Raw genomic sequence first — 14,005 nt, 5'->3', positions numbered from 1 at the left:
ACCACCAATAAAAGGTTTTTTTTTTTTAATCGTGGTTAAAAACAAGACAACAGGTCTAAAATGGAGTTGCTCTTGCTAAGCCCGGACTTCATTAAATTGACACTAAATTACAGTTTCCACTCCCCTAGAAATGGCATTTTTCTTTCTTTTTTTTTTTAAATCAATCTTTATTGTTCATATTATTACAAAGGTTCCTCATTTCTTCCCCCCTCCACCAGGTTCCCACACCACCCTCCGCCCTCTCCCACCCCCCATTGTCCTCATCCATAGGTGCACAGTTTATGTTCAGTCTCTTCCTCCCTCCACCACTCCCCCTTTCCCCCAGAACTGTCAGTCCACTCCCCTCCCATATCACCGACTCTACAATGAACAGCTATTATTGTTCATCAGGTTTTTCAATCTCCTTTTGTTGTTGTTGTTGTTGTTGTTGTTTTAATTAATAAACTTTTACACTTCTAAGAATAAATTTTAAAATCTAATAATTTTAAACCTTGTTTTTTCTGCCCTTGGAATTGAGAAACAAACTTGTTTACAGTAAACTTGCCCTTAGGCTATCAAAAGGTGTAGCCATTCAAATGTAAATGAACACATTGTTTAAAGATAGCTGCTGGTTGGAATTGGATTACCTGTTCTGGGTGGGAAGGGCTTGTCCTCCCCTTTCTCCATTAAAATTAAGGTGTTAGCTTTAAAACCTCTTTTTGGCAAGAGACCTTAAACTTTCAGAACTTTAAATTGTTCAGATAGTAAATCAGTTACTTAGCATTTTCTCAAATCAATAATACCTCCACATGCCCAAGGATACACTTCACACAAAAGACACTTCCAAATAGATCAACCAACCTCATCCAGACCCCACACAAGGCACTCACAGATCAACACCCCAGCGCTATACTAAATTAACACATCCAGATCTAAGCCTTTGTCACTTGATTCAACAGACCCTCAAGTTCCCCCAAAAGTTTCCAGCCATTTCTGCGAGGCAGCCTTGGGGCGGGGGCAGGCGAGTAGCGAGCTGTTCCGGGCCTGGCTGCTCAGGACTTGGCCTCTGTTGCTCTGGTCCCCTCCACAACCAGCTGCTCCGGGTCTGGCCACTGCTGCTCCTGGCCTGGCTGCTGCTGCTTAAAAATGGCATTTTTCAACCAGCCAATCAGGAGTCTCCTGATCAGCACAGGCAGGTCATCTGCCCGACAGACCCCTGTGGGTGAGCTGGCAACCACCAACCACGGAGCTGCACAGTGTAATCCTGTTCCCACCTCTCCTGCCTACAAGCCTTTCCTTCCACACAGCTCCTCGGAGCTCCCTTCCATCTGCCAGAAGGAATGCTACCCAATTCATGAATCATTGAATGAAGCCAATAAGGTTCTTAAAAATTGCTCGGTTGAATTTTGTTTAATGCCCCCAAAGCTATGAGCCACTAACTGGTAGACTCAGAGGCATAGATCTCATTGTCAGAGGCGAGCTGAGAAGAGGAGCAAAGGGCCCCTCACAAGAACTGGTGTGGTAGCTGCTCAAAACTGCTCACCCCACCCCACCGCCTGGCTTCGTTTGAGTGTCAACCCATGAACCAGGAGGTCACGGCTCATTCCTGGTCAGGACACATGCCCGGGTTGTGGGCTCGATCCCCAGGACGGGGCGTGCAGGAGGCAGCTGACCGATGTTCCTATCTCATTGAAATGCACAGCCCGCCCTGCCGCTGTGGATGCTGCTTCATGTTAGAAGGGAGCTGGGCCAGCCTCTCCTCAGCACCTCTTTGATGTAGCCCAGGAGAGAGGAGGAAGACCCACAGGAAAGCCGCATTGAGAGCAAAGCAAACCATCTCAGAAGAGTCCAGACAGGGTTTTTCTACTGTCCACTGATCTCGGGGGAAGGAAAAATGCAGATTCACAGACACAGAGTATCTGTTTTATTGTGTACAAAAGCAAGCATACAATAGTGATCCTAACAGCAAACATGCTGAATGTTTTCCAGCTGTTTGGAATGGTCTCTGTCCATGTCATGAATAAATAATACTTCTTCTCTGTTACATGAAATACAGTACCACCAAGAGGTTTATATTTCTATGTAGCTGATCAAGTAAGTGAGCATAAAGGAAAGCATAAATGGGCAATGTTTATGCCATGGAAGGTAGAAAGTCTTACGTCTTTTTGGAAAGGAAGAGGCCTGGGACCACTCCGAACGTCTTCCTGTAGCTGTTAGCTGTCACAGGCCCACAGTAGCCTCTCCCCATCTCTCTGTCTTTAGCACCCAATGCCACCCAAACTTAATCGACTCAACCTTCAGCCAATTTAGTCAGTAAAGTTTTGAGAAACCATCTAAATGTAAACAATTGTAGATAATACTGGTATATTTTTGTAGATCATTTTTATGTTAAAACTTTCCCCACTGCCTGATCTAAGCCTAACTCATTCTTCTTACACTCTCTCAACTTTTTGGTTACTTTGTTTCCCTTTGGGTTGTTTTAATTTGTCTAAATGCAACTTGTATGTAAACAACTCCCCAGATATGAGAGGCACTTCTTAGAAACACATGACTATTCACTAGGAAACTCAGTGGCTTAGACTTGAACTGAATGAGCTCACACTTCCACTTTCCCACGTTACCCGCTTGAAGACCACGGCAGAGCATTCATCTGTGGCATTTGGTGCATTCAGACATGTTAGATCTGTGGTCAGAAATCATAAAACCAGCTGGTGTGGCTTAGTGGGTGAGCAATGACGCACGGGCCAGGAAGTTGCTGGTTCGATTCCCAGTCCGGGGACGTACCCAGGTTGTGGGCTCCATTCCCTGTGAGTGGCACACAGAAGGCAGCTGGCCGATGCTTCTCTCGCGTCGATATTTCCATCTCTCTACCCTTCTCCTTTCCTCTCTCTCTAAAAATCAATAAGTAGATATTTTTAAAAAATTATAAAACCAGAAGTGTGCTCATGTTCACTAATCACCTGCATAGTCATTAGGAGCTCTGACCCCATGGCAACAACGATTAAAATAAACCATCAGCCTGAGGCAAAAGAGGAAGCAAGCCAACCCACTTTTTCAGTCTTTAAAAACTGCCCTGTCATGTGACATCATGACTACTCCCCAAATTGAGTAACCACCTTCAATTCACAGAACACATGTAACATCCGCAATGTTACCTCTAAGTTTCTTAAGTGTGATGGACCTCAGCTCAGACCGCAGGTGCCAGCAAAGTGAAGCAGGTTGGCCTCCCCCTGCAGGTGCCCCGAGACACCCACTTGGATGGACACCATGCCAGGCTAGGCATCAACTCTGCGTGAACCCTTCCATGTTAGCATCAGGAGCACACATATGTGTGTCACGGGCTTACAAAGATTTATTGGCCGGAATCTCCTAAAGAGCTGGGTAAAAACCTGGCAGAGAAGGAAGCATGAGCGCCTGCCGGCCTGTTTAAAGGACCCCTATCTACCGCGCTCACAGGAGCAGGGCAGCCAGCGGGGCAGAGGGTACACTCGGGAAGCCCAGGAAGAAAGGAAGAGTCTCTATGCTTTCAAACACAGCACTTAGCCTGGGACAAAAGGACGCTAGTGACTGGGGAAGTAATGTGTACGGCATGTCTGTGTAAAACGGTGTAAGATCTCAGGTAAGAGCTTGCCTTTCTCGGGGGGGAAAGGGGGAGGTAAAGAATATAAGAGAGGATCTGGAAATATGTGAAAATAAAGTCTGGGAAGAAAAAAACCTATCATAAAAATTTTATCTGCTATTTAGTATGACAAATCAGATTTAAAACAGGATCTTAATATTTAACATTTGTCTCTTATTTTAATTATGTGTATTTTGTCTTATGCTGTTAACTTAGAAAACACCTTAGCTGACATTGACTGCTAAGGGAAAAGTCTGCAAACTATTAGATATTTTCAAATGAGAGAGCCACATTTTTCATCTGCCCCAAAGGTGAAAACATAGAAACATGTAAACAGAATATTCTTTTAAAGGGTTAAAATCAGCTACCATCATTAAACACACATGCACAGTATTAGACTAAAGTGAAATAAACCAGTCAGAGAAAGACAAATACTATATGATCTCACTGCTATGTGGGATCTAATGAGCAAGATAAATTGACAAACAAAATAGAAACAGAGGCATGGATACATGAACAGACTGACAGCTGTTGGAGGGGAGAAGGAGGAAGAGGAGGGGGACTGGATGAGAGAATGTGAAGGGCTTAGCCTCAGAACACGTATAACTGAGGCTATAACTTCCGCATAACTCATAGACACAGGCAACAGCGTGGTGATGGCCAGAGGGAAGGGGGAAGGGGCAGGGCGGAAGTGGGCAAAGGATGAGGGGAATGGGGACATCTGTAATAGTGTCAATAATAAAAAATTTTAAAGGTAAGTTTGAAAACATACTGTACAGCAAAAAGTAGTCAAACAAAGGTTTGAGAGCTATTCCCACAAACATCAGCAGGACCTCACGGCACAGTCCAGGGACACATGGATGAGGCGGAACTGCAGTGAAGCAAGAAGCCTCAGAAGTCAGCAGCCACGGGGCCAGTAAGGTTGCCAGGAGTTCATGCAGGACCTCCACCCTCACCCACTGCCCACTCTGCCCCCACCTGAGCAAGGTTCTGAAATCCTGCTCTTGTGAACTAAAAAGATCATTACTTTGAGGTCAGACAGCAGGATCTGGGCCCCAAATTAGTACTGTAATAGCTGTTACACTCCAAGTGGTTCCATGCGTTTCCAGCTCATAGGCCCTTCGTCCACAAACTCTTACCCCGTGGCGCCTCTTCAGGGTTGGGGTGCCACGTATCCCATGCTGGCTCTCCACACAGCATGTCACACTCACTCACAGACCTCCCACCCACCTTAGAGAACACAAATTTAAGATGTTGCTTTTTTAAAACTAATGTCCAGGAAAATGTATGAAAACACTAGATTCTGTGGTCTCTGTATAGCAGGTGGCTTTGTAATAAACGATTTTGCTCAAAATCCATGCTCCCCAATTGACTGAGTTGGACTGAGCTTCTGCTTGGCGGGCTCATGCTGGGGACAAAAGAGAGCGCCCTGACCATCTCGGACACTGACGTCTGGCACTGACCACCTAGGACACTGCTGCCGGGCAGTGTTAGACTGCGGGCACTGTTCTCATGAAGGGCAAGTGCAGCTCAACATCTGGCTCTGCTCTCCTCAGCCGCCCACCGGCTCCGTTACCTCTCCCCGGGGAGGTGTCACTTCGTTCCTTGTCATGGCACAGACCTGGGTCAGTTCTATCCAATGGCTATCATTTGCTTAAGATTATCGACATGAAGGAAGGCTTCCCAAGACGCCTTTGGTAGGAGCACACCCGTAGGGGTACTGAAGAACCGGGCGCCCAGAAGTGGCAGTCATACTGTTTCTTGACATTCATATCCTGTCACTCTCAGGGGGCCTCCATATTCAGGGTTCTGCGGGTCTTCGCAGTTCACCATCTAGGATGTTATTTGAATTTGCGTGGGTTCTGCTTTCCTCCATTTGTTTTGAGTTTTTTCTCACCAGCCAGGGAGGCCTGACCACAGTTATCTGCGCTACCCTTTTTCCTCGGATTTGCGTGTGCTTGCGTTCTGGAGGCCTTGGGGGGGTCTGCTGCGTCCAGGCTCCCGGGGGGCGCCGGGCCGCGGAGGTTACTGCTGCTCTCCAGCCGGCGGCTGCTGTCGCTGCTGGCCAGGTCCAAGCGCGGCCGCGGGCTCCTGCCGCTCCTCTTCTCCTCTGCCCGAGCGCCCAGGGCATGCTTCTGAGGGCACAACCTGCTGGGGCCCGGCACAGGCACATCCGGGGACTTAGCGGATGTCTCCAACCAACAGTAGGTCGGATAGCCCTCGTGGGGAGCACCTTTCTTCCGAGAAGAGCCCGACCTGGGGGCGCCGTCCTGGTGGGGCCTGGACCCAGCGCTGCCCAGGGGCTTGCTTCTCCCCGGGCTCTTCAGAGGCCCCGCGGGCCCGGGCAAGGTCCCGGGCGCGGGGGACAGCCGGGCTTTGGCTGCCCGTGCTCTCTCGCCCTGGACAGTCAGGATTTGCAGCCACTCGAGCTGCACCAGCCGCTGCACGTACTTCCCCAGAAGCCCTCCTGCTCGGGGCCCAGGGACCGGCCTGTGCTCCGTGTTGGCGAGCACAGCCATGTCCCGCAAGTCCCAGGAGTTGCAAGGTGACGGGAGGAAGTCGGGGTAGTAGTATTCCGGCCTGGCGTGGCCCTGGCCTGGTTGAAGGTCAAGGTCGAAGTAGACCGGGTCGATTTCCTCCGCGCGCAGATGCAGGTCTGGAGGTGAGCGCGGGGAAGGGGGGACGGGGACCCGCTCCGAGTCCGAGAGGTCGCTGGCGCTGTCCTCCTCGGAGTCCTCTTTCATGAGCCTCAGTGACTGGAAGTCCAGCAGCAGCTTGTTCCCCGCGATCCCCCGACAGCCGGCCCCCCGTGGACTCCTTTCGGCTTTACCTTCTGGGGAAATGCATCCGCCGAGCTCCTCCCCAGCCAGAGGGGAGAGGCGGGGGAGGCTGCCCTTTGGCCTGGAAGGAGCAGAGAGGCTTCCGGACTCGCTCTGCCTTTTCCCTGAAGAATTCTTCCAACGTGGCACTTTATTCCAAGACCGGCCGGCTTCCATGCTGCTGTGAGAAACAAAACTGCGGTTCTTAGTACCCAGTACCCGGACAGACACTGCCTGCCTGCCCCTCCCCACAGAACCACCTGGCCAGCGGATTCTGGCCAGGGCCAGGGGCCAAAGGCAGGCCCCGCAGCTCCCCGGCACGCAGGCCTAGTCAATTTACATCCAGTTCTGGAAAGGCCATACAATCAACACAGGTGTCACACATGCCTGCACGGATTCTATTTTATATCATTTACCAGCATTTCTTAAGGGCTCAGATTATCCTAGGCCACTGTGTGTACTTTGAAAACCGCTGGTATGGAAAGAATCTGTTGAAGAACTCTTAGCCTGTTCTGTTAGTGATGAGCGATGTTTAATACTGTGTTTCCCCGAAAATAAAACATCCTCCGAAAATAAGACCTACTTACAGGTTTCCTTCTGAGTGAAATATAAGGCATCCCCCTGAAAAAAAGCCCCCCCTAGGCTCTGTCTCAGAATGAAAATTAATTTACCGTAAACTGGTCGCTAGGGCCGCCCAGACTAGTGTCTAGCAACCAGTGATGATACAAGGAGTCCTGACGTCTCTGCTGTGTGGAGGCGGAGCGGAGGTCAGAGTGAGTGGTGAGCGCAGGGCGGGAGAGAGGAGACTTTCGCAGATGCGTGTAGAACAGGAGGATGGATTAGAGTGGACAGGACGCAGCGAAGGTGGTGAGTGCTGGTCTGTCTCTGGTGACACTACCTGATGCTCGCAGCCACCCTCATGATGACTGAAGGTTCTCAGTCAGTGGCAGACCCTGCTCCAGCCCAGATCCAGGCCCCAGCAAGCCCAGTGACAGTCCCCAGGCAGGCCCCAGGGGGTAAATGTCTGATAAAGGGGTAGGGGGGATGTCTGGTGAAGGTGTTCAGTGGCACAGGGATGGGGGGAGGGGGATCACTTAAAATGACACAGGAGGATCAGAGTGGGCAATCAAAATGACACAGGAGGATCAAAGGGGTTACTAAAATGGTAATCCCCCCCTCCCCCCGATTCTCCTGTGCCATTTTGATTCCCCCCTCTGATCCCTCCTGTGTCATTTTAAGTGATCCCACTCCCCCCACCTTGATACCCCAATTACTTTTTTTTACCCCTAGAAATGAGCACAAAAAGAAAGTGGAGTACAAGAAAGGAATCGTGGAAGACTCTTGGGGCCAAAATCTTACTGCTTTCTGCAAAGAGAAGATGTTGAGTATCCGATTGGTCCGAAAATGGCGAGCAGAGTATGGTAACCTCATTGAACAAGTGGACAAGGGAAATGCTAAAAAGCGCAAGTATGGATCAGGTCGGCAACCATTATTTTCCGAGCTGGAAGACCTGATCTGTGAATGGGTTGTTGACAGGAGAGCAAAGGCTTTAGTTGTGAATAGGGCTCAGATTCAAGAATTTGCCCTTGCAATGGCACCACAGTTTGACATAACCCTCGAAGACTTCAAAGCATCACAACACTGGCTGGATAATTTCCTTCAGCAATGTGAACTGTCTTTAAGAAGATCTACTGGTACAACATTGTTTAGGTTGGAAGATACTCAAGTTATTAAGCGAGCACTTGCATTCAAGTCCTTTATTGATGATGCTGACTTCTCTAAATACAATCTTTCCAACATGATTGCTATGGATGAAACTGCAGTGTTTATGGGCCAATCATCTCAAACAACAATTGAACAGCGGGGTGCCTCCTTAGTGTACATTCCCTCCACTGCTTACGAAAGTGCACGTGTTTCCTGTATTTTGGCAATTTGTCTGGATGGCACTAAAATCCCACCTTTAATCATTTCTAAGGGCAAGAAGGAAAAGATTGAACGTGGTTTGAGCGTTTTTATTCTTGAAACTGAAAAAGCCTGACCACATAAGCAGTTATAAGGAAGTGGGTCGATTTAATGCTGCCACATATTATGCGAGGGAGCCAGAGGTCTGCTAGTCTGGGATGCAGCCAGCACTCACTGCGCTAAAGACATGAAGACATTTCTTCACGAAAGAAAAATAGATCAGATAATGATTCCCACAGGAATGATGGCCTATCTCCAGACTCTTAATATTGCAATAAACAAGCCATTCAAAGACAATTTGCGCATGGAAATTAATGACTACATTGAAAATAGAATGGAGAGAATAGCGTGGAAACTTTGTGAAACCTAAACTGCAAGAACTTGTGACTTGGGTGAAGAATTCATAGGAGAAAATCACTGACAGTTGCATTGCAAATGCACTGCGAGCAGGCTACCTTGACAAGAAGTACTCATTTAAAGACAGTGCTATTGCTAAACATGAGAAATTTGGTCCACTGATTCTGAAAGAAATGGAGTCATAAGAACTTCACCAGGAGATTCAGGAATTAGATTATTACGATATGTTCCAGAAGATGATGACATGATTGTCATTGAATAAATGAGTAAATTCTTGATACTGTAGGATTCACAGTTTGTCTGGTTTTATTACCGTATTCAGGTAATAAATTTCCTTTATTTTCATTTAACAATAAATGTGTACCATATTCTTCTTCATGGAAAAAATAAGACATCCCCTGAAAATAAGACCTAGCGCATCTTTGGGAGCAAAAATTAACATCATAAGACACTGTCTTATTTTCGGGGAAACAGGGTAACATTCATAAGGAAAATCCATGGCTTCCTCTTATGTGCCTGTTTTAAATGAAGTGTAAACAAGATGTAAAAGACATATTTTATAGAATTTACTAGCTGGTGGGGAATCTGAGCCAACTTAAGTCTACAATAATAAAAGCATAATATGCTAATTAAACCAGACAACCGAATGACCTTCCGGGCATCATTCCAGATGTCCTTCCAGACAAAGCCGCAGCAGCCGGGGGCCAAAGCAGAGGCAATTAGGGATGATCAGGCAGGCAGGCAGGTGAGCAGTTAGGGGCAATAAGGCAGACAGCTGAGTGGTTAGGGGCAATGAGGCAGGCAGATGAGTGGTTAGGGGCAATCAGGTATGCAGGCAGAGGGGTTAGGGGCAATCAGGCAGGCAGAGTGGTTAGGGGTGATCAGGCAAGCAAGCGAGTGGTTAGGGGGGGATGAGGTAGGCAGGCAGAGTGGTTAGGGGCAGTCATATAGGCAGGCGAGTGATTAGGGGCAATGAGGCAGGCAGGTGAGCAGTTAGGGGCAATGAGGCAGGCAGGCAAGTGGTTAGGGGTGATCAGGCAGGCAGGCAAGTAAGTGGTTAGAGGGGATGAGGTAGGCAGGCAGAGTGGTTAGGGGCAGTCAGATAGGCAAGCGAGTGGTTAGGCAGACAGGCAGAGGTTAGGGGAGATCAGGCAGAGGCAGAGGGGTTAGTGGCGATCAGGCAGGCAGGCGAGTGGTTAGGGGCGATCAGGCAGGCAGGCCAGTGGTGAGGAGCCAGTGGTCCTGTATTGTGAGAGGGCTGTCCGATTGGCAGTCAGACATCCCCCAAGGGGTCCCGATTATGAGAGGGTGCAGGTCGGGCTGAGCCCCGCAAGTGCAAGAATTTCATGTACTGGGCCTCTAGTCCTATATAATAAAAGGTTAACATGCAAATAGACTGAACAATGGAACAACCGAACAACCAAACAACCAGTCTCTATGGTGTGCGCTGACCACCAGCTGATGTGTGCAGAACATGACAGGCATCGGCTGTGGCAGGATGGTGGAGCAGGTGAGCAGGGGCACCAGACCAAGGCGGGGCACCGGTCACTGTCATTGGAGCAAGCCTCTGGTGGTTACTGAAAATTCTTTGCTCCCACACACTGCAGTCCTGCCTGGCACTTGCACCTGCTGTGGCATCAGCCCCACTTGCACCCACTGCCAGTGCCGGAGCCACCACTCACACCCACTACCAGTGCCCAGCACCAGCCCAGATTGCTCGGCTCCATCAGCATGTACAAGCAGTAGCTGCCAACCCCAATTGCCCCTCAGGGCTTGTCCACCTCCCCTTGCTCCTAAGGGAAGATCGGGGCTGGCAGCCACCTTTCACGCCTGCCGCTGGTGATGGCCCCACTCAACCCATCACTCGCACCTGCTGCCAGTGCCCGGCGCCAGTCCCAATTTCTTGGCGCCGTCAGCAGGTGTGAGAGGCAGCTGTTGGCCCTGATCACCCATGAGGACTTCTCCACCTCCCTCTGCTCTAGAAGGGCGATCGGGACAGTAGCTGCCACTCGCACCCATTGACGGCTCTGGCCCTGCTCACACCTGCTGCTGGCACTGGCTCCAATCGCTTACTGCCTTCAGCGGATGCGAGCAGGGCAGGCACAATCAATGCGTGGGATTGGCAGCGGCAGCAGCAGGGCTGTTGGCAGACAGGGGACCAGGGGCTGTGCCAGGTGGGGCCAGGCAGGGGTGCAGAGAATGGGCGAGACCTGCCCCTGTGCTTACCACAACCTCAGGCCCACAGTTCCTTTCAAAGTGCATGAAGTTATGCACTGGGCCCCTAGTCTTAATATGAAGAAGTGTAGCATATACATCCTGTACCTTTAACCAAAGGCTCATTAGCATTTGAACAGGAAACAGGAATTCTGTATTTAAAAGGATGGAGTTGCATGGTGTCTTAAGATACAATAAGAATGAAAAGACGGTTAGCACTGTCTGGTCGTGGTGGGTAGAGGTAACTTCTGAACACAGTGTGCTTGGCTAGAAGAGCACCCGATTCTTCCCAGGGTAATTCACTCTAAGGAAGGATCCCATATCCGCATTGGCAATATTTTCCTTTCAACTTACTTACCAAGGACATAGCATTTCACTAAGAATAATACCCTGTTTCCCCGAAAATAAGACAGTGTCTTATATTAATTTTTTCTCCCAAAGTTGCGGTAGGTCTTATTTTCAGGGGATGTCTTATCTTTCCATGCGCTAGGTCTTATTTTAGGAGATGTCTTATTTTCGGGGAAACACGGTACTTCTCAGCACCAACATCAGATAAGGGGGGCGGAGAGAATGGGAGAAAATGGGTAGTGGACATGCACCTAGTCATGTTTAAAGCCACTTGCCCATTCATTCCTGCTAGATAAAAATATAGGTGCATGTTTCTTATCCACAGACATACTATTTCCTTCCCAGCCACACACAGTCAGTCTGGAATCGACATATCACAATTTTACAAAATACAGCAGTTATATGAAAACTGTTTACCTGCTCTTCTGGTGAGATTCACTCACCCTATTCCCTTTCTTGAAAAAATCACAGGGCTGGTCATCATCTAGGGTTGCACGCGCTGTCTAAAAACCAGACAGGCAGTAATAAATACCACGAACACACAAGAAATAAGCAAAAACCAGAACAAGTCTAAGTAAGATCCTCCACCGGTTACATCACCTTTTCTGTTGTGCTTGAAATATTCTTGCTCAATTTGTTAGATGATGAAAGGTGGGGAGGTGACTTCTTTATTCCTCTTATATTTTGAAAAGACTCTTTACCACTGGAACTATAAGCAACAGAAATCAGTCAATAAGTACTTTTTAAAATCATTTTTCAATTATCATTGACATACAATATTGTATTAGTTTCAGGCATATGACATAGTGATTACACATTTATATAACTTATCAATCAAGTGATCAGCCCAGAAAGTCCAGTACCTATCTGACACCAGACATGGTTATTAGGATACTGTTGACTATATTCCCTATGCTGTACTTTATATCTCTGGGACCACTTTTATAACTTGTAGTTTGTACTTCTTAATTCTTCCCCTTTTCACCCATCCCCCCACTTCCTTCCCATCTGGCAACTATAATTTGTTCTCTGTGTCTACAAGTTTGTTTCTAAAAATATGGAACGCTTCATAAATTTCAAAATTTGCATATGATCCTTGCCCAGGGTCTGCTAAGCCTCTCTGCATCAGTCCGCTTGTGGATGTATGTTGCCAAAGCCAGCATAGTCAGTATTTATTGTACATGGTCCTGTATCCAGAGTGGGTTGGTTTTCACTAGCTTGTTTTTAAAACTTTGTACAGCATTAAAATATTGATGGGAGAGATTGCCTTATGTTTAAAGTTTAATTTTTTCTATCTTATTTTCACAGTGGATATTGGATACAAGATCATCTGCTATAAATGCTGCAAATGGATTCACACCACACACACACACACACACACACACACACACACACACAGTCTCTTTGGAAATAACACATTGAGGAAATTGTGAAGCTAAGGTCAGGTATCACTCCAAAGCTCCCATATCCAATCATTCATTCATTCACAAATAACAATAGAAGTGCTTAGAAAATGACAGGATTGTGGCAATGTCCCAACTCCCATGGAGCTTAAGCTCAATTCCCACTAACTAACACATCAACCCATTAAAAGATTATCAGTCTATTAATACAATATCACATCGTCTTATTTCTTTGTGAAAGTCTGTTGACTCAGACCACACAGTGCTGCTATTGCCTCTTATTTTGAGTGGCCTAAAGTGCCCTGATTTGAAAGTGAATACTCTAATAACAGCCACCCACCTGGAAGGAGGTGGGTTATAAAAGGTCTTCATTTTCTTCCTGGAACTTTGCTGTGTTACTTTTCACAAAAAAAACTTTTTGGTCAGTTTACACGTGATGGTAATAAAAATTCCATCTGTGTTCTCACAATTAATGAGTTATGCCAAAATCAACAGGCTTGATTGATTTTAGATATACAGGATGCATTAGCTTGGTGTTCTTTCTGCTCTGGGCAGTAAAAAGGAACCCTCTAGAATTCCTGGCCCCAAACTGCTCCAGGCTTCTGCTTTTTTTGCACAAAGTTCAGGAGAAACATACCCACAGGGCCCTGAGGATGCAGAAAAAAGCTCAGGGTTGGTTCAGGCTTGCCTCGGAACAAAGCTAAAAGTCCAAGATTTGGGCTGCAAAAATGCTTCCGAATAAGGATAGCTGCATAATTCATCACGGGGTGTTAACTCTTTTCCCACATCTTCCTCTAGGCTAGGGGCTTGGCTCCTAGAGAGGAACAGCAGCAGGACTGCCCCGCCCCCCAGAAATTGGCTGGCGGTCCTGGGCAGCAAAGCATTGTGGGTGATGTGTGGATGAGACGCTTATCTATACAGCGAGGATCCCTTGGTCCAGCCGAGGGTCCAGGCAGCAGAGCATATGTACAAAGAGCTGGCCAGCCTAGAGGCTTAACATGAGCTTGGGGGCCAGCACCTGCAACCCCTCTCTCCCGGCCACCAGTAACCCATAAACCCAAGGACACGCAGCATGCATTTTCCTTGTCTTCCGTTTGTGCAGACTCGGATCTATGATCTATAGACGCGCGGGCCTGGCAGACGCAGACAGAAATTGATCAGACCTGTTTCTGGATCGCCGAGGACACGTGACGAGGCCGCCAGTCTTCCTTCGCAGCGCCCTAGCGGGGAAGCCGTGCGGCTGTGCACGTCCGCGGGGGCGCGCAGGCGGCCTGGCTCCCGGGCTGCGCTCTGGACCGCGGGAG

The 14,005-nt window shown here is 48.1% G+C and overlaps 1 protein-coding gene across 2 annotated transcripts; it reads right to left on the bottom strand.

The window, feature by feature from the left end:
- Positions 1 to 2,367: 2,367 nt before the first annotated feature.
- Positions 2,368 to 13,988, bottom strand: FAM217B (family with sequence similarity 217 member B). 2 transcript variants are annotated; one of them, XM_084888984.1, is made up of 4 exons: positions 13,865 to 13,988; positions 11,899 to 12,007; positions 11,716 to 11,801; positions 2,368 to 6,598 (listed from the first exon to the last, which is right to left on the bottom strand). In XM_084888984.1, exon 4 carries the CDS (start codon positions 6,592 to 6,594, stop codon positions 5,440 to 5,442), a length of 1,155 nt encoding a protein of 384 aa, XP_084745110.1. In that variant the 5' UTR covers positions 6,595 to 6,598; positions 11,716 to 11,801; positions 11,899 to 12,007; positions 13,865 to 13,988; the 3' UTR covers positions 2,368 to 5,439. The 2 variants fall into 2 exon arrangements, with proteins under 2 accessions (XP_084745110.1, XP_084745111.1); XM_084888985.1 differs by lacking the exon at positions 13,865 to 13,988 and having other exon boundaries at positions 2,368 to 6,595; positions 11,899 to 11,935.
- Between the last annotated feature and the right edge of the window lie 17 nt (positions 13,989 to 14,005).

This window comes from Pipistrellus hanaki (genome assembly GCF_964339955.1).
Source record: "Pipistrellus hanaki genome assembly, chromosome: 6".
Lineage (NCBI taxonomy): Eukaryota > Metazoa > Chordata > Mammalia > Chiroptera > Vespertilionidae > Pipistrellus > Pipistrellus hanaki.
The sequence above is the reverse complement of the archived record's forward strand: the minus strand, read 5'-3'. Positions and strand labels throughout refer to the sequence as shown.

Excerpts from the sequence above, each read along its gene's own strand:
- FAM217B (XM_084888984.1), bottom strand. The coding sequence starts at position 6,594 with ATGGAAGCCGGCCGGTCTTGGAATAAAGTGCCACGTTGGAAGAATTCT.